The sequence below is a fragment of the Saimiri boliviensis genome, chromosome 14 (assembly GCF_048565385.1).
Source record: "Saimiri boliviensis isolate mSaiBol1 chromosome 14, mSaiBol1.pri, whole genome shotgun sequence".
Classification (NCBI taxonomy): Eukaryota; Metazoa; Chordata; class Mammalia; order Primates; family Cebidae; genus Saimiri; species Saimiri boliviensis.
The window spans coordinates 32773340-32790137 of NC_133462.1; the positions used below are offsets into that span (position 1 = coordinate 32773340).

General features: G+C 56.8%; 2 protein-coding genes across 5 annotated transcripts in view; one reads left to right on the top strand and one right to left on the bottom strand.

The window, feature by feature from the left end:
• Window positions 1–403: 403 nt before the first annotated feature.
• PTGER1 (prostaglandin E receptor 1) lies at window positions 404–7597 on the top strand. The gene is made up of 3 exons (XM_010329553.3): window positions 404–1626; window positions 2572–3539; window positions 4029–7597. The coding sequence occupies exons 2-3, from the start codon at window positions 2589–2591 to the stop codon at window positions 4293–4295; spliced, it is 1218 nt and encodes a 405-aa protein (XP_010327855.2). The 5' UTR covers window positions 404–1626; window positions 2572–2588; the 3' UTR covers window positions 4296–7597.
• Window positions 4927–16798, bottom strand: part of PKN1 (protein kinase N1) — a 41252-nt gene continuing 29380 nt past the window's right edge. For all 4 annotated transcript variants that reach the window (XM_039466698.2, XM_074384514.1, XM_074384515.1 and 1 more), the window contains 15 exons: window positions 16087–16196; window positions 15852–15995; window positions 12352–12427; window positions 12136–12265; window positions 11952–12045; window positions 8937–9016; window positions 8782–8857; window positions 8596–8687; window positions 7226–7402; window positions 6927–6989; window positions 6763–6839; window positions 6447–6589; window positions 6070–6177; window positions 5910–5990; window positions 4927–5208 (listed from right to left, as the gene is read on the bottom strand). In XM_039466698.2, the coding sequence (XP_039322632.1) occupies window positions 5005–5208; window positions 5910–5990; window positions 6070–6177; window positions 6447–6589; window positions 6763–6839; window positions 6927–6989; window positions 7226–7402; window positions 8596–8687; window positions 8782–8857; window positions 8937–9016; window positions 11952–12045; window positions 12136–12265; window positions 12352–12427; window positions 15852–15995; window positions 16087–16196 (1655 nt within the window). In that variant the 3' untranslated portion in view covers window positions 4927–5004. The remainder of the gene's footprint in view (window positions 5209–5909; window positions 5991–6069; window positions 6178–6446; window positions 6590–6762; window positions 6840–6926; window positions 6990–7225; window positions 7403–8595; window positions 8688–8781; window positions 8858–8936; window positions 9017–11951; window positions 12046–12135; window positions 12266–12351; window positions 12428–15851; window positions 15996–16086; window positions 16197–16798) is intronic.

Here is a 16798-nt window from a genome sequence, read left to right on the forward strand (position 1 = left end):
TCGGAGTGTTGATGGCTCGTGATACTGTGAGGGAGGGCTGTGACTTGTATCTGTGTTGTGGGTAAGGGGTTACCTGGCTCCGCGTTCCGTGGGATTTGCAGGTTTAACTGGCAGTGTCTGGTGGTGGGGAGTGTGACTAAGCGACTGTGTCTTGGGGTGTCCCAGGGTGTGGGTGTGTATGTCTTAGGGTGGTGGTGTTTCTGGGGCAAGGAGGGGTGCCTGGCTAGGTCCAGGGGTGTTCAGAGATGTCAGGGTATGTCTTGGCATGTTGCTGTTTCTTGGGTGGGGCTGCTGGCTAGGTCTAGAGGTGTCTAGGGGTGCAGGTGTGTGTGTGTCTCAGGGCATTGCTGTTTCTGGTGAGAGTGGGGGTGGCCAGCTAGGTCTCTTGGTGTCCGGGGGGTGGGGGATGCCACTTCTTGTGCCTTGAGTGTGTGTATGGAGTGTGCCAGTGGGGCCTATCTGGGATTGTTGTGGGGTCATTACAAGTCATATGGAGTGTGACCAGGGGTCAGTTTTGGCAATGCGCGCGCGCGCGCGCGTTTGTGTGTGTGTGTGTGTGTGTGTGTGTGTGGGCTGAGGTGCCCAGTGAGAGTATTTCCCAGCACTAAGGAGGGTGCTGCGGGTGGTCATTTTGGGGGGCTGCATTTTGGGGTGTGGAGGGAAGGGGCTGATTGAGGCAGTAACTCTGGGTGCGTCCCGGTGCTGGGGACCCTGGATTGAGGGATGTGATGGCAGTACCCTGGCTGTGCTGAGCTGGAACAGGATGAAACTGAGTGGTAAGTGATGGGACTGTAAGTCTTAAGAGTGTGAGGCTGTGGGAGTGTCCGTCAGGTGTGACCCTACTTCTCAGGGCAGGAGGTGAGTTTTTGTGGCTTAAGGTGTGTGTCCCAGGTGTCACTCAGCCCATCTTAAAGCAGGAGCCAGATGCTGGGGAGAGTCCCCGGGGCCCCAGGCCTCCTGGTTCCCCTGCCCCCTTTCAGCCTCCTCCCCTTGCCTTCCAGGATATGACTTGCTGTGGCCCTGGCCTGGGCTTAAGCCCCTGTATAAATAGTAAGCGGATCCCCTGGTGGGCACTGCCCATCACCACCCACCCCAACATCCATGAAGGGGCTCTGGCAGGGCAAGAGCCTTGCTGCCCCACAGAATTTGGATTAGCCCCACCTAACCCCAAAGCCCCAGGGAGGGGCAGTGGCACCCCCTGCAGCCGCCCCAGCCCGCCCCAGGCGACGCTCACATTTTCCAGTGTTTAGATTTTATCCGCTTTATTAATAAGGCAAGAGGCCAGAGTCTGGGGGAAGGGGGCTGCTCTCACCCCGATGGAAGGAGGGGGTCACAGGGAGCCAGACTGACTCCAGGGAGCCTCGCTCCTCATGGAGGGAGCCAGGGCCCCGAGTGGCCCCCGCCCACTGCCAGGAGCAGAGCAGGGGAGGGTCTCTGCCACTCCAGGCCCCCAGCGGGCGTGCGCGGGGTGGAGCGGCCCCTGGAGGCCAGCAAGGGCGGCGGGAGGAGCCAAGGAGCCGCCCCAGGAAGAGGGAGGGAGGAAGCGGCCTGCCGAAGAGCCAGGGCGCAGTGGGGAGCAGGGCTGAGCGGCGGGCAATGGGGACCCCACATGCCAGGCAACGCCGGGTAAGCAGGTTGGGGCACATGAGGGTCCCTGGTTGGGGAGGAGGAGGGCAGGGAGGGATGGGGCCATGGCCACCTGTCTGTCCATCCTGTGCCCCTGTGCTCTCCCCCATCTGTGCATCCCTATCTCACCGTCTGGCCATCCTCCCTTCTCATCTGGCCTGGTGGGCACTTCCACCCTTTCAGCCCTTACCACCAGGATATCAAAGAGTGGATGGTCCTGGGGCCCCCCTTGAGGCCTCTGGGGCAGGGACATGGAGTGGAACCGTGGGCATCCAGGGTGAGGCAGAGGTGATAGGGGTAGGGCCTGAAGAGAGACTGCAGTGGAGCAGAGACCAGTCCATGGGGTGGGGGCAGAGATGGGTCCATGGCACAGATGTGGCTGTGCCATGTGGGGTCAGAGATGGGTCCATGGGGGATAGGGACATGGCCGTGGGGACAGAGATGGGGCCGTGGGGAGAGATGTGCCCATGATGGTAGAGATGGGGCTGGGTCATCAAGGAAGGGACTGGAGTAAAGCTGACAGAGGGAAAGTCAGGTAGGGCCCCAGGGGCAGAAATGGGTGAGAGCTATCACATGGAGCCACAGGCCAGGAATTTGATGTGGTGGTGGTCAGAGGGGGATCTGTGAGGCCCAGAGGCGCTGGCAGAGACGACTCTCAGGCCAGGCTGGGGGGAATCTTGCAGGGAACCATGAAAGACAGAGAAGGGGCCAGTAGGGACAGAGGGAGGCCGTGGAGCAGGAGATCGGGTCAGGTGAGAGGCAGAGGAGAGGGAGGAGGGTTTCAAAATGGAGTGGCCAGGGTCATCTGGAGTTGCCATGGGCAGAGAGGCTGCAAGAGAACAACACCATGGAGTCAAACGGGCCCTGATGTTCAGAGATGCCATTGTGGGGTGGTCCCTGTCCGGGCCCAGCCAGCCTCACTCTGCCCTCCTCTCCTCTACCTAGAACTCCCGGCGCCTGACATGAGCCCTTGCGGGCCCCTCAACCTGAGCCTGGCCGGTGAGGCGGCCACGTGCACGGCGCCCTGGGTCCCCAACGCATCGGCTGTGCCGCCTTCGGGCGCTTCGGGCACTTCGCCCGCGCTGCCCATCTTCTCCATGACGCTGGGCGCCGTGTCCAACTTGCTGGCGCTGGCGCTGCTGGCGCAGGCTGCGGGCCGTCTGCGACGCCGCCGCTCGGCCGCCACCTTCCTGCTGTTCGTGGCCAGCCTGCTGGCCACCGACCTGGCGGGCCACGTGATCCCGGGCGCGTTGGTGCTGCGCCTGTACGCCGCGGGGCGCGCGCCGGCCGGCGGGGCCTGCCACTTCCTGGGCGGCTGTATGGTCTTCTTCGGCCTGTGCCCGCTGCTGCTGGGCTGCGGTATGGCCGTGGAGCGCTGCGTGGGCGTCACGCGGCCACTGCTCCACGCCGCGCGGGTCTCGGTCGCCCGCGCGCGCCTGGCGCTGGGCGCGCTGGCCACGGTGGCCTTGGCCGTGGCGCTGCTGCCACTGGCGCGCGTGGGCCGCTACGAGCTGCAGTATCCCGGCACGTGGTGCTTCATCGGCCTGGGTCCCCCGGGCGGCTGGCGCCAGGCGCTGCTCGCCGGCCTCTTCGCCGGCCTCGGCCTGGCCGCGCTCCTCGCCGCGCTGGTGTGCAACACGCTTAGCGGCCTGGTCCTCTTGCGAGCCCGCTGGAGACGCCGCTCCCGACGGCCTCCCCAGGCCTCGGGCCCAGACAGCCGGCGTCGCTGGGGGGCGCGCGGACCCCGCTCGGCCTCCGCCTCGTCCGCCTCGTCCATCGCTTCGGCCTCCACCGCCTTTGGCAGCTCCGGTAGCCGCGGCTCGGCACGCAGAGCTCGCGCCCACGACGTGGAGATGGTGGGCCAGCTTGTCGGTATCATGGTGGTGTCGTGCATCTGCTGGAGCCCGTTGCTGGTGAGGGGCGCACTGGCCCCTCGAGCCAGCTCCTTCCAGCTCCCTCCCGGGCCCTTCCTGGTCCCAGGACACTTGGGGCCTCCTTCCTGGACCCAACCAAGGCCCTGACCCCTGGAGGCCCCACCTGCCCGAAAAGCCAGCATCGCCTTCTCCAGCTGACCTCCCTCCCATCCTTCCTCCTCGACCCCATTTCTTCTTCCTTTCTGGGGTCTTTGTAGTGCACCCCCACCCACACAAGCCTCCTCTTCATTCCCTAGTCCTTTCACCCAATCCCCTCGTTTGTCCTCCTTCCGGGATACCTGAGACTCCTCTGACCACTGAAGGTGTTTATTTGCCCCCTTTCCCCCCATCCCCTTCCCACCTGGATCCCCATTTACCCTCCCCGCGAAGGGTCGCCCCTCCTCCCAAGCTTTTAGCTTCCAGCCACGCCCCCATCATCCCTGCGCCGCCCTGCGCCCGCCCGGCGGCTCACACCGGCTTTCCCCGCAGGTGTTGGTGGCGCTGGCCGTCGGGGGCTGGAGCTCTACCTCCCTGCAGCGGCCACTGTTCCTGGCCGTGCGCCTTGCCACCTGGAACCAGATCCTGGATCCTTGGGTGTACATCCTGCTGCGCCAGGCCGTGCTGCGCCAACTGCTTCGCCTCCTGCCCTCGAGGGCCGGGGCCAAGGGCGGCCCCGCAGGGCTGGGCCTGACCCGGAGCGCCTGGGAGGCCAGCTCGCTGCGCAGCTCTCGGCACAGCGGCCTCAGCCACTTCTAAGCACAACCGGAGGTCCAACGACTAAGCCAGCCCACCCTGGGCCGGGCCCAGGTGCCTTTGAGGAATAAAAAGCCATTCTGCGCGCCCAGGCGGGGTGGGTGGTGTGTCCCGTCCGGGCTTCCGCAGCCACTGCGGCCTCGCGGGCGCCTCCGGGACGGGTGCCGTTCCGGGGCCTGCCAGAAGAGGGCGCGGAGACACCGGGCGCGCGCGGGTGCCGGGCCGTGGGTGCCGCAGGGGCAAGCGCACCGTGCGGGCGGCGGGGACTGGGGCTCCCCTGGGAGCTGAGCGAGAGGGTGTGGGGGGCGCTTCCTGCCCTTGCCGCCGCCCTAACCGACTTCCGCAACCATTCTGCTCACTGTGGCTTTGAGCTCTTCCCATACAGCCCCAAAACCCTATCCCAAACCATGTTACCCCCTGCTCCTGGGTGCCCCCCACCACCATCCCGACCTCTCTCCCATCTCGGCTTATCCACGCTGTCCATCGTACGAACAGCCCCGAGTCCACACCGTCCCTGATCCTCTTCAAATGACACCCCCATCACTCGAGACTCTCACGACCACCTGCCTCCCAAACGTCCCCACCTCCAAGCACGGCCCCGCCCCCAATGACGGCACACAGGAAGACACGGAGGTTGCATGGATCGGGCAAATCCCAAAGGCCTTTTTAAAAACTAGGAGCTCTCGGACAGGGGCAGAGGCAGAGGAAGGGGCTAGCAGCCCCCGGCCACGAAGTCGAAGTCCAGGAAGGCCGCCTGCTCCGCGGCTGTGAGGGGCCTCGCGTCGCGGGGCGGGCTCAGTGTGGGGGCCTCCCCAGTGAACTCCTCATCGAAGTTGCTGACGTCGGTGCGGCCGGACAGCGTGGGCACAAAGGGCGGCGGCAGGCGCCGTGCCAACAGGGCTTCCCAGCCCAGAGCCTGCAGGGGAGGGCAGCAGAGGGGAGGGTCACCCTGGGAGGCTGAGGAGGGGGCGTGCTGCAGTGGGGACCAGTCCTGAGGCTGGAGGACCATGGAGAGGAGTCAGCATATAAAGGAAAAGTGGGTTGGGGAGACGGGCTCAAGACGGATCACCTGCCAGAGCCTGGTGGAGAAGCCAGATTAGGAAAAGTGAAGACTGGACATGGTGGCTCACGCCTGTAATCCCAGCACACTGGGAGGCCGAGGTGGAAGGATCACTTGAGGCCAAGAGTTCAAAACTAGCCTGGCCAACATGGTGAAACCCCATCTCTACTAAAAATACAAAAATTAGCCAGGCGTGGTGGTGGGCGCCTGTAGTCCCAGCTACTCAGGAGGCTGAGGCAGGAGAACCACATGAACCTGGGAGGCAGAGGTTGCAGTGGGCTGAGATTGCACCATTGCATTCCAGCCTGGGAGACAGAGCGAGACCCTGGCTCAAAAAAAAAAAAAAGAGAAAAAAGTGGAGACACGGGATTAGGAGGGTCCCTGAGGGGAACAAAAGTAGGGGAGGGAATCAGAGGGTCAAGGGAGGGGCTGATGTTGCCCTGGAGGTGCAAGAGGCCCTTGAGGTGAAGCAACTAGTCTGGGGGGGGGCATCGGGCATGGGAGGATGAACTGGCCCTAGGAGGGGCTGGGTGGTCGGGGTCCCTGGGGAACCTCACCCTGAAGAAGGGCTGTTTCTTCACATCCTCCGCGTCTCTCTCGCTGGATCCCAGCCTCCGCTCTGGGTTCCTCCGAAGCAGCTGGGAGGAAGGAGCACTGTGTCAGGATCTGTCCCCCTCCAGGCCCTCCCCTGGCCCACCCCACAGCGGGGATCCTCACCCTTCTCATGATGCCGATGGCTTCGGCAGACAGGAAGCGTGGGTAGCGAACCTCGTCATTGACGATGCTGTCAAAGACCTCCTCCTCATCATCCCCTGGGAATGGGGACTGGGGAGAGGGAGGCCCGGGGTGAACGAGGGCCCTCCTCTGGCTGCTCCAGACCCAGGCCGGCCTGAGCCCTCGGCTCTGCTGCGGCTCTTGGGTGCTGGTTTACTCGGGCAGGGAAATATCCCATTTTATAGATGTGGAAACAGGCCAGAGAGGCAGAGGCAGCAGCCCTCAATCACACAGCATGCGGTGGAGGCAGACTTGGATCGCACCCCCCCAGCACACGCAGGTTCCAGTGGCATCTGAGGCACACAGGGGCGGGGCCTCACCTCACCAACCAGCATCTCGTAGAGCAGCACGCCCAGCCCCCACCAGTCCACGGCCCGCGTGTACGACGTGTCCGTCAGCACCTCAGGGGCCAGGAACTCGGGTGTCCCACAGAATGTGCTGGTCCGGTCCCCATAGCCCATCCCTGGGGACAGCAAGGCCATGTGAGGTTATGGGGGCCGGAGGAGTCACTCAGCCTAATGTAGGGTCGTCCACACAGCCCGCGCTGTCCCAGGGTCAGGGTGGGGGTACCCCGAGTAGCATTAGGGACCCCATTCCATCCACCATCCTGTGTCTAATCCCTAGGCCAGCCCTCACCCTCCTTGCAGAGACCAAAGTCTGCGATCTTGACATAGCCCTCAGTGTCCAGGAGCAAATTGTCCAACTTCAGGTCCCTGTGGGGGTGGAAGGAGGGATGAGCGGGGGTCTGCGGCCTGTCCCCACAGCGGGCAGTGTGCACATGCACACACACACGCACACACCTGTAGACGATCTTGTGTTCATGAAGAAACTGTAGGCCCAGCACCACGCAGGCAGAATAAAAGCTGCAGAGAGACAGAGGCTGCTGAGCAGGGCGGGGCCCCCCTGCCAGCAGGGAGGGTTACATAAGCCTGGCTCCCACATCCTCAAAAGCCCCCCAGTCTCCCCGAAGCTCCAGGAGGCTGGGGGAGGCAAGGCCTGAGGGTGGAGGGGCGAGAGGCAGGCTGCCAGCCTCTTGGGGGAACTGAGGTGTCAGATGCTGGGGTGGGAGGCAGGGCCCGGGCTGGGGGACCCAGCTCACGCGGCACGGGGCTCGGAGAACACGTCACTGTGGATGTGCAGCATCAGGTCCCCGCCGGCCGAGTACTCCATCACGAAGCACACGTGCTCCGGTGTCTGGAAACAGCCGAAGAGGTTCACCAGAAAGGGGTGTCCCGCGCTGGTCACTGCTGCCAAGATCCGCTTCTCACACATCAGGCTGGGGAGGGGCGGAAGGCAGAGGTCAGAGAATATGGCCACCCCTTACCTCAGACTCCCGGACAGCAAGCAAAGCCCACATAGAGGAAAGCAGAACTGAGAAACGTCATCTCAGCACCTGGATACAGCCGTGCCTGAAGGCAGCAGCCTCCTGAACTTTTCTGATCCAGACCAATAAATTTCTTTACTTGTTTCAGTCTTTCTGAGTTGGGCTCCTGATTATCAAAAGGATGCTGGGAAGACCAAGGACAGTCTCGGTGCCTGTACCAAATGTTTAGAGGGTTAGGCACTCTGTAGAGAGCACCTGACAACTGTGTGTGGAAGGCCGAGTCAGGCTGGAGTGCACTGGCGTGATCTCAGCTCACTGCAACCTCCACCTCCTGGGATCAAGCAATTCTCCTGCCTCAGCCTCCCAAGTAGCTGGGATTACAGGCGCCTGCCACTGCGCCTGGCTAATTTTTGTATTTTTAGTAGACACAGGGTTTCACCATCTGAAACCTGTTGGCCAGGCTGGTCTTGATCTCCTGACCTCGTGATCCACCCCCCTCAGCTTCCCAAAGTGCTGGGAATACAGGCGTGAGCCCCCGCACCCGGCCTAGGCTGGTAGGTATTAATGACTTTCTTTTTTTTTTGTCTTTTTGTCTTTTTGGTTTTTTTTTTTCCTTTTTGTGGAGAATGGGGTCTCGCTATATTGCCCAGGCAGGTCTCGAACTCCTGGGCTCAAGCTATCCTCCCGCCTCTGCCGCCCTAAGAGCTGGGATTACAGGTGTGAGCCACAGTGCCCGGCGATGACTTTCTTTTGAGACAGGGCCTCACTCTGTTGCCAAGCCTGGAGTGTAGTGGTGCAACCGCAGCTCCCTGCAACCTTCACCTCCTGGGCTGAGGCCATCCTCCTATCTCAGCCTCATGAGTAGCTAGAACTCCAAGCATGTGCCACCACACCCACCTAATTATTCTGTTTTTGTAGAGATGGAGGTGTCACGACATTGCCCAGCCTGGTTTTGAAATTCTGAGCCCAAGTGATCTGCCTGCCTTGGCCTCCCAGAGTGCTGGGATTACAGGCGAGAGCCACCGTGCCTGGCGTTAATAACAACTATGAGTCACTCTCCCTACGGCCACAGGGAGAGAACTGCTTTGTCTCTCATTTCTCAAAAGAGGAAACAAGGTCCCCAGAGGACCAGAGCAGGTCCCCACCTCTCCACCTCGTCTCGGGCCACAATGTCCCCTTTCTTCAAAGCCTTGATGGCGAACAGCTCCCCGCTGGACCGGAATTCGGAGAGCAGCACCTGGAACCAGAGTGGGAGGGGGTGGTTTTAGCGGCCAGCCAGGGGCCTGGGGGTCTGGACTCTCGGCCCTCTAGTTCCCTGCCCTCCACCTCACCTTCCCAAAGTGACCCCGGCCCAGCACCGCCAGGAACTTGAAATCCTCGAGGGTCAGCGGTGACTTCCTCAGAGGGCTGTGGAGAGAGGCCACTGATAGGAACAGGAAACCAGGCAAGCAGGGGTGGTGGGCAGAGGGCCGGGGAGGGGTGTCACCTGCACAGGGCGGGGCCTGGGGTCTCCTGGGTCTCCGAAGGCAGCTCGGGAGTGGTGGAAGATTCCTGGATTGGGGAGCTCTGTGACGGAGAGAGGAGGCCAGAGTAAGGGGAGTCAGAGGCCCTCGTAACCACAGCCGCCTCCAAGGCCCAGCAATATCTGGCCCCCCGACCCCCTCCTCATGTCTCCTCCCACCCAACCCTCACTTGCTCTCCTCCGGCCACACTCCACCCCACCCTGCACCCTGAACAAACCGGGCACGATTCTGCCCCAGGATCTCTTCCTCCACTTTCCTTACACCTGCGTGGCTCCTCGCTGATCTCCTCCACGCCTTTACTCAAACGTCAGCTCTACTGACCACCGCCTTCAAGAACAGAACCCCTCACACGCCCTGTGCCCCTTCTCAGCTTGCTTTCTTTCCCCAGCACGTTTTACATTCCAAATATATTTTATCAGCCGGGCACGGTGGCTCACGCCTAAAATCCCAGCACTTTGGGAGGCCGAGGTGGGCTGATCACCTGAGGTCAGGACTTTGAGATCAGCCTGGCCAGCATGGTGAAACCCGTCTCTACTAAAAATATTTTAAAATTAGCTGGGTGTGGTGGTGGGCACCTGGTCTCCCAGCTATTCGAGAGATAGAGGCAGGAGAATTGCTCAAGGCACCATGCCTGGCTAATTGTTTGTTTATGTGGTAGAGTTGGGATCTCACTATTACCCAGGCTGGTATCAAACATGTGACCTCAGCCTCCCAAAGTTCTGGGATTACAGGTATAAGTTTTAAAACAAAAGTACTTTATAATTACTTTATAACTACTACTACTTTCTAAAAAAATAGAGACATGTATATACAGTGTGCCAGGTGCAGTGGTACACACCTGTAGTCCCAGCTACTTGGGAGGCTGAAGTGGGAGAATAAACTGAGCTCAGGAGTTTGAGGCTGCCGTGAGCCATGATCGCACCACTGCACTCCAGCCTGGGTGACAGAGCAAGACCCCGTCTCAAAAAAAAGATAAAATGCATTCAGGCTGGGCGCAGTGGCTCACGCCAGTAATCCCCACACTTTGAGAGGCTGAGATGGGCAGATTACTTAAAAGTCAGGAGTTCCAGACCAGCCTGGCCAACATGGTGAAATCTCATCTCTACTGAAAATATAAAAATTAGCTAGGCATGGTGGTGTGTGCCTGTAGTCCCAGCTACTCAGAAGGCTGAGGTGGGAAAATTGCTTGAACCCAGGAGGCGGAGGTTGCAGTGAGCCAAGATCACGCCACTGCACTCCAGCCTCAGTGACAGAGTGAGACTCCATTTCTAAATAAATAAATAAAATACATTCAGTGAGGTGGGCAAGAGGAACAGGTTACATATGTGTGCACCCTGCAAACCATCATCACCCAGCCGAGCAGTTGGCAAATGCCGGTTGGTGGCCCATTCTGCATTCTGCTTTTATGAAGTTTGTAAGAGTTAAGAATGGCTTTCACATTTTTTTTTTTTTTTTTTTTTTTTGAGACAGAGTCTCACTCTGTTGGTCAGGCTAGAGTGCCGTGGCACCTTCTCGGCTCACTGCAAGCTCCACCTCCCAGGTTCAAGTAATTCTCCTGCCTCAGCCTCCCGAGTAGCTGGGATTACAGGCACCTACCACCACGCCCGGCTTTTTTTTTTTTTTTTTTGTATTATTAGTAGAGATGGGATTTCACCATGTTGGCCAGGCTGGTCTCGAACTCCTGACCCCATGATCCGCCCTCCTCGGCCTCCCAAAGCACTGGGATTACAGGCATGAGTCACTGCACCCAGTGTTTTGGAGTTTGGCCATGTTGTTCAGACTGGACTCCAACACCTGAGCTCAAGTCATCCTCCTGCCTCAGCCTCCCGAGTAGCTGGGACCACAGGTGAACTGATTTTTACACATAAAATCAGTTTAAAACAACTGATTGGGGGAAAATAACAAAAAGTCGTTGGGGGAAAAAAAAAGAAAAGAGATGTAATATTTCATCGCCCATGAAAGTTCTACGATGTCCGCACTTCAGTGTGTACTACCAGTAAGGTTTTACTGGAAGACAGACACTCTTAACGGTGTACAGATTGTCTGCGGCTGCTCTCAAACTACAAAGCAGACAGGGACTGTCTGGCCCACAAAGCCAAAACTATTGACTCTCTGGCCCTTTACGGAAAATGGGTGCTGCCCTCTGACCCAGATCAAGACAAGGAACACTTCTATCACCATGCATGTCCCGCTGTGGCTCCTGGCTTTCAGGAACCTCTGCCTAGAGAACACTACTTTTTTTGTGGGGGGGCGGGGGACGGAGTCTCACTCTGTTGCCCAGGCTGGAGTGCAGTGGTGCGATCTTGGCTCACTGAAACCTCCGCCTCCCAGGTTCAAGCAATTCTCTTGCCTCAGCCTTCCAAGTAGCTGGGATTATAGGCGCCCACCACCTCACCCAGCTAATTGTTTTTGTTTTTGAGTCAAAGTCTCGCTCTGTCGCCCAGGCTAGAGTGCAGTGGTGTGATCTTGGCTCACTGCAACCTCTGCCTCCCCAGTTCAAGCAATTCTGCTGCCTCAGGCTCCCGAGTAGCTGGGATTACAGATGCCCACCACCGTGCCCAGCTAATTTTTAAATTTTTAGTAGAGATGGGGTTTCACCACATTGGCCAGGCTGGTCTCAAACTCCTGACCCCATAATCCATCTGCCTCGACCTCCCAAAGTGCTGGGATTACAGGCGTGAGCTACTGCACCCGGCCCATATCCAGCTAATTTTTTATAGAAACGGGGTTTCACTGTGTTGTTCAGACTGGTCTAAAACTCCCGGGCTCCAGTGGTCCTCCCCTGTCCACCTCCCAAAAGTGCTGGGATTATAGTCATGAGCCGCTTTTTAACCAGGATGGAGATCTGGGCACACGTTTTTAGCCAGCATAGACATGGTGCGTGACTCCAGGGAAGTTCCTAGCGGTGTCTGAGCCTAGAGCAGGACCCCTGAGGCTGCCCAGGCCAGGCCGAGGGGGAAGGAAGGGGAGACCCTCACCAGGCTTGATGGGCTGGAGGGAGGACCCCGCGAGCTCTTCTGGGGGGAGCTGTCTGAGTCGGCGCCGAGATTCAGCTTCTCCACCGATACGTCACTGCGGCAGAAGAGAGAAGGCTGTGTCTGGGACGCAAGACCCTGGAAAGCTTTAAGGGGCAGCCAGGTCCCTGGGGCCCTCCTTGCTTACCTGGCAGTCCGGGCCTCGGACCCCGGAGAAGCCCCGGGGCTGAAGGTGCTGTTGGGGATGAGCCTCCGGAGCAGCCGCACCCACGTGGCGACGTCGATGTTCATCTGCCTGGCACGCTGGAACGCCTTCCCTGGGGAGATGGGGGCAGGTGTCACCCTTCCTGACACTCCCAGGACCCCCGGACTCTCCCCAAGGGGCTCTGGAGCAGCCTCTCACCTTGCTGCTTGGAGAAAATTTTCTTCTGCCGTCGGAGCCGAGGAATCCTCTCAATGACAGGGTTGCGGAAGGTGACCTGGGGGAAGGGACCAAAAGGTGAGGTCGCCCTGCCCACCTGCAGGCAGACAGCTTGGTGAGGAAGCCCCTAGGAGCACAGGCATGCGCACCCAAGAGGGGTTCTGGTCGTGGGGTGTCAAATTCAATCCAAGTACCAGGTGACAAGGAAGAGGTCATCAACGCTAGTCTCAAACTCCTGGCCTCAAATGATCCACCCACCTTGGCCTCCCAAAGTGCTGGGATTCCAGGCGTGAGCCATGGCACCTGGCCAAAGGTTCTATGGGCTGGTGCTGCAGAAAGTTCTAGGGGATGGTGCTTCTGTAGAGGCGTACAAACAAAACAGAATGCTATCGGCAGACCTTGAAGGCGAGGAGAAATGCTTTAGAATTTGTCCCCCAGGGTGGGGCATGGTGGCTCATGCCTGTAATCCCAGTACTTTGGGATGCCAAGGCGGGCAGATCATGAGGTCAAGAGATTGAGACCATCCTGGCTAACATGGTGAAACCCCGTGTCTACCAAAAATAAAAAATTAGCTGGGTGTGGTGGCGGGCTCCTGTAGTCCCAGCTACTCAGGAGGTTAAGGCAGGAGAATTGCTTAAACTCGAGAGGCAGAGGTTGCAGTGAGCCGAGATAGTGCCACTGCACTCCAGCCTGGTGACAGAGGAAGACTCCATCTCAAAAAATAAAAAAAAATATTTCAGTGGCTCATGCCTGTAATCCCAGCACTTTGGGAGGCCGAGGCGGGTGGATCACGAGGTCGAGAGATCGAGACCATCCTGGTCAACGTGGTGAAACCCCGTCTCTACTAAAAATACAAAAAAATTAGCTGGGCATGGTGGCACATGCCTGTAATCCCAGCTACTAAGGAGGCTGAGGCAGGAGAATTGCCTGAACCCAGGAGGCGGAGGTTGCAGTGAGCCGAGATCACGCCATTGCACTCTAGCCTGGGTAACGAGCGAAACTCTGTCTCAAAAAAAAAAAAAAATTTGTCCCCCAGGCCACCCACCACCACTTTCCATTTGGTTCTGGACTGTGTTCTGAAAGGAAGAATAATTTTAAAGCTCTGCCATCTGAAGTCAACCCCTCTCCACGCCCCTTTCCTTCAGTGGTCCTTGATGGTCAGACCAGGGAATAACCCCTGCTTGGGGATATGGACATAGAGAGATGGATAAACAGACAGATACAGAGACAGGTAGAGAGAGACGGGGGATGGATGGCTGGGTAGTTACAGCTAGAGAGAGAGATTGATAGAGATAGGGACACACGGAGATAGCAAGAAGGATGGATGGATATATAGATAAATACAGCTATACAGAAAACAATAGAGAGAGGCACAGATAGATACAGAGAATAGGCCGGGCGTGGTGGCTCACGCCTGTAATCCAAGCACTTTGGAGGCCAAGGCGGTTGGATCACCTGAGGTCAGGAGTTCAAGACCAGCCTGACCAACATGGTGAAACCCCATCTTTATTTAAAAAAAAAAAAGAAGAAGAAGATAGATATAGAGAATAGAGATAGAGAGCACATGGGTAGACATAAGAGAGAGGAATATACAGAGATGGATGGATGGATAAGATGACTGATGGATAATATGGATGGATGGATGCAAAGACAGATTGGTTGACAGATAATACAGATACATGGATAGATGGACAGACAGATGAACAGATGGATGGACAAATGGATGGATAGATGGATGGATGGATAAGATGACTGATAGATATAGATGGATGATGCAGAGACAGATTGGTTAATAGATAAACAGATGAATGGATGGATGGATGGATGAGATAAACAGATAATATAGATACCTATTATAGATGAATACATAGATAAAACAGATAATATAGGTACATCTATTAATGGACAGACAGATGCATAGATAAGATGGATGGATGAATGCACAGGAAAACAGACAGGATGGATGGATGGATACGAAGGTTAGTAGGTCGGTAGGTAGACTGTGTGTGTATACATACATAGGTAACCTACGCTATATATATATGTAAAACAGGGTATACCTTTAGGTTAGGGGAATATTAAAAGTGTTTTTAACGATAAATTGGCTAAATGAAGAGCAAGTGATTTTCCTCCTCTGTACCTCAGTTTCCTCCACTGTCAACTTTGAGTAATAACAGTCCCTCTTTTGTTGGGTGGCTGTGACAGTTAAGAAGTTCATGTTGGCAAAGTGCTTGCTACAGAGCCCAGCTTATGCTATAAGAACTCTGCTAGAAATGTTATTCAGATGGGAGTTCCCAACCGAAAACCCTTGACAATGTCTGGAGTTGTCTGGGCGGTCAAAGCTCAGGGGAGGTGGAGTCACCAACATCCTGTACGCAGTGGCCGGAGGTGCTGCTAAACATCCTCCAGAGCACGGGACAGCCCTGCCACAGACGATGACCAGGCCCCAGTATGAACAGCGCCAAAGATACGACACCTCCGTTCAGACCATCACCCTCCCACAACTGTGGATGGAATCGCTTTCTCTTGATGTGGCTCTTGTAGCAAACACCATAACACGCTGCCAGGTTTTGTATCTCTTTCCTGGCTGGATGAAATTTTATAATTTATTTACGTTTTTCTTTAAACATTTCTAAATTTGGAAATCAGCTGCTTCTTCCTCTTCTTTTTGTTTTTGAATATGTTGCTTCGGAACAAAACCAAACCCAGCTAAGGTCATGTCACTGATGTGGACTTTTTTTTTTTTTTTTTTTCTTTTTGTGAGACAGAGTCTCACTCTGTTGCCCAGGCTGGAGTGCAGTGGCATGATCTCAGTGGCATGATCTCCGCCTAAGGGGTTCCAGGGATTCTCCTGCCTCAGCCTCCCGAGTAGCTGGGAATACAGGTGCCCGATACCATACCCAGCTAATTTTTGTAGTTTTAGTAGAGGTGGGTTTTCACCATGTTGGCCAGGATGGTCTTGAACTCCTGGCCTCAAGTGATCCACCCGCCTCAGCCTCCCAAAGTGCTGGGATTACAGGTGTGAGGTACCATGCCCAGCCTAGAACAGGCAGATCTAAAGCCTATCTTCCCTTTCTAGAAGAGCCTGATCTAAAACATATCTTTCCCTCTAGAAGGTATCTATTTAAAATGTATCTTCCCCTTCCAGAAGAGAGAGATCTAAAACATACCTTCCCCTTTTAGACAAGCCTGACCTAAAACGTGTCTTCCCCTTACAGAAAAAGCAGATCTAAAACACATCTTCCCCTTCTAGAAGAGGCAGAGCTAAAAAGCATCTTCTCCTTCTAGAAAAGGCAGAGCTAAAACGTATCTTCCGTTTTTAGAAGAGCTGGATCTAAAACTTATTTTCCTCTTCTAGAAGAGCCTAAAACTTATCTTCCCCTTCTGGAAGAGCCAGACCTAAAATGTAGTTTTTTCCTTCTAGAAAACTGGAAGTTGGGGAGTGAGGGAGAAGCAGCATTTTCTCAGGGTCAGGGCTGTACCTCGGCCACCAAGCAGCCCTGGGGTTCCATGTCCAGCTGCACCTCATGCCTCTCATTGTCCAAGAAATCCTCCAGCTTCAGGAATTTGAGGGCACACAGGCCCCGCTGGTCCCGCCAGAACACTGCCAATTCCAGTTCCCGTGCCTAGAGGGAGAGGAAGAGGGCCATCACTCAGGGTGCCGGAGGCATGGAAGCCCTCCTCCCCTCAGCCCTATTGCCCTTCAACACAGCTCACCCTCTCGAGCTCCAGGGTGAAGCTCTGGTCCCACGCGTTGGGGCCACACGGCTTCCAAGACGTCTGCCCCACCACTGTGTTATCCAGCTTAAGCACAGTGCTGACTTCATCTGAAACAGGGAGAGGGCTCAGTCAGAAAACGCTGGCAGTGGCCAGGCGAAGGTGGCTCATGCCTGTCATCCCAACACTTTGGGAGGTCGAGGCAGGCGGATCACTTGAGGCTAGGAATTCCAGACCAGCCTGGCCTTCATGGTGAAATCCCATCTCTACAATACCTACAAAAATGAGGGCCGGGCGCGGTGGCTCAAGCCTGTAATCCCAGCACTTTGGGAGGCCGAGGCGGGTGGATCACGAGGTCGAGATATCAAGACCATCCTGGTCAACATGGTGAAACCCCGTCTCTACTAAAAATACAAAAAGTTAGCTGGGCATGGTGGCTCGTGCCTGTAATCCCAGCTACTCAGGAGGCTGAGGCAGGAGAATTGCCTGAACCCAGGAGGCGGAGGTTGCGGTGAGCCGAGATTGCACCATTGTACTCCAGCCTGGGTAACAAGAGCGAAACTCCGTCTCAAAAAAAAAAAAAAAAAATTAGTTGGTCGTGGTGGCACACACCTGTAATGCCCAGTACTTGGGAGACTGAGGCAGGAGAACTGCTTGTACCCGGGAGGCTGAGGTTGCACTGAGCTGAGCTCATGCCACTGCACTCCAGTTT

Coding starts and splice junctions, on each gene's coding strand:
- PTGER1 (XM_010329553.3), top strand. CDS start 2,589: ATGAGCCCTTGCGGGCCCCTCAACCTGAGCCTGGCCGGTGAGGCGGCC. Junction 3,540..4,028: donor TCTGCTGGAGCCCGTTGCTG/GTGAGGGGCGCA, acceptor CTTTCCCCGCAG/GTGTTGGTGGCGCTGGCCGT.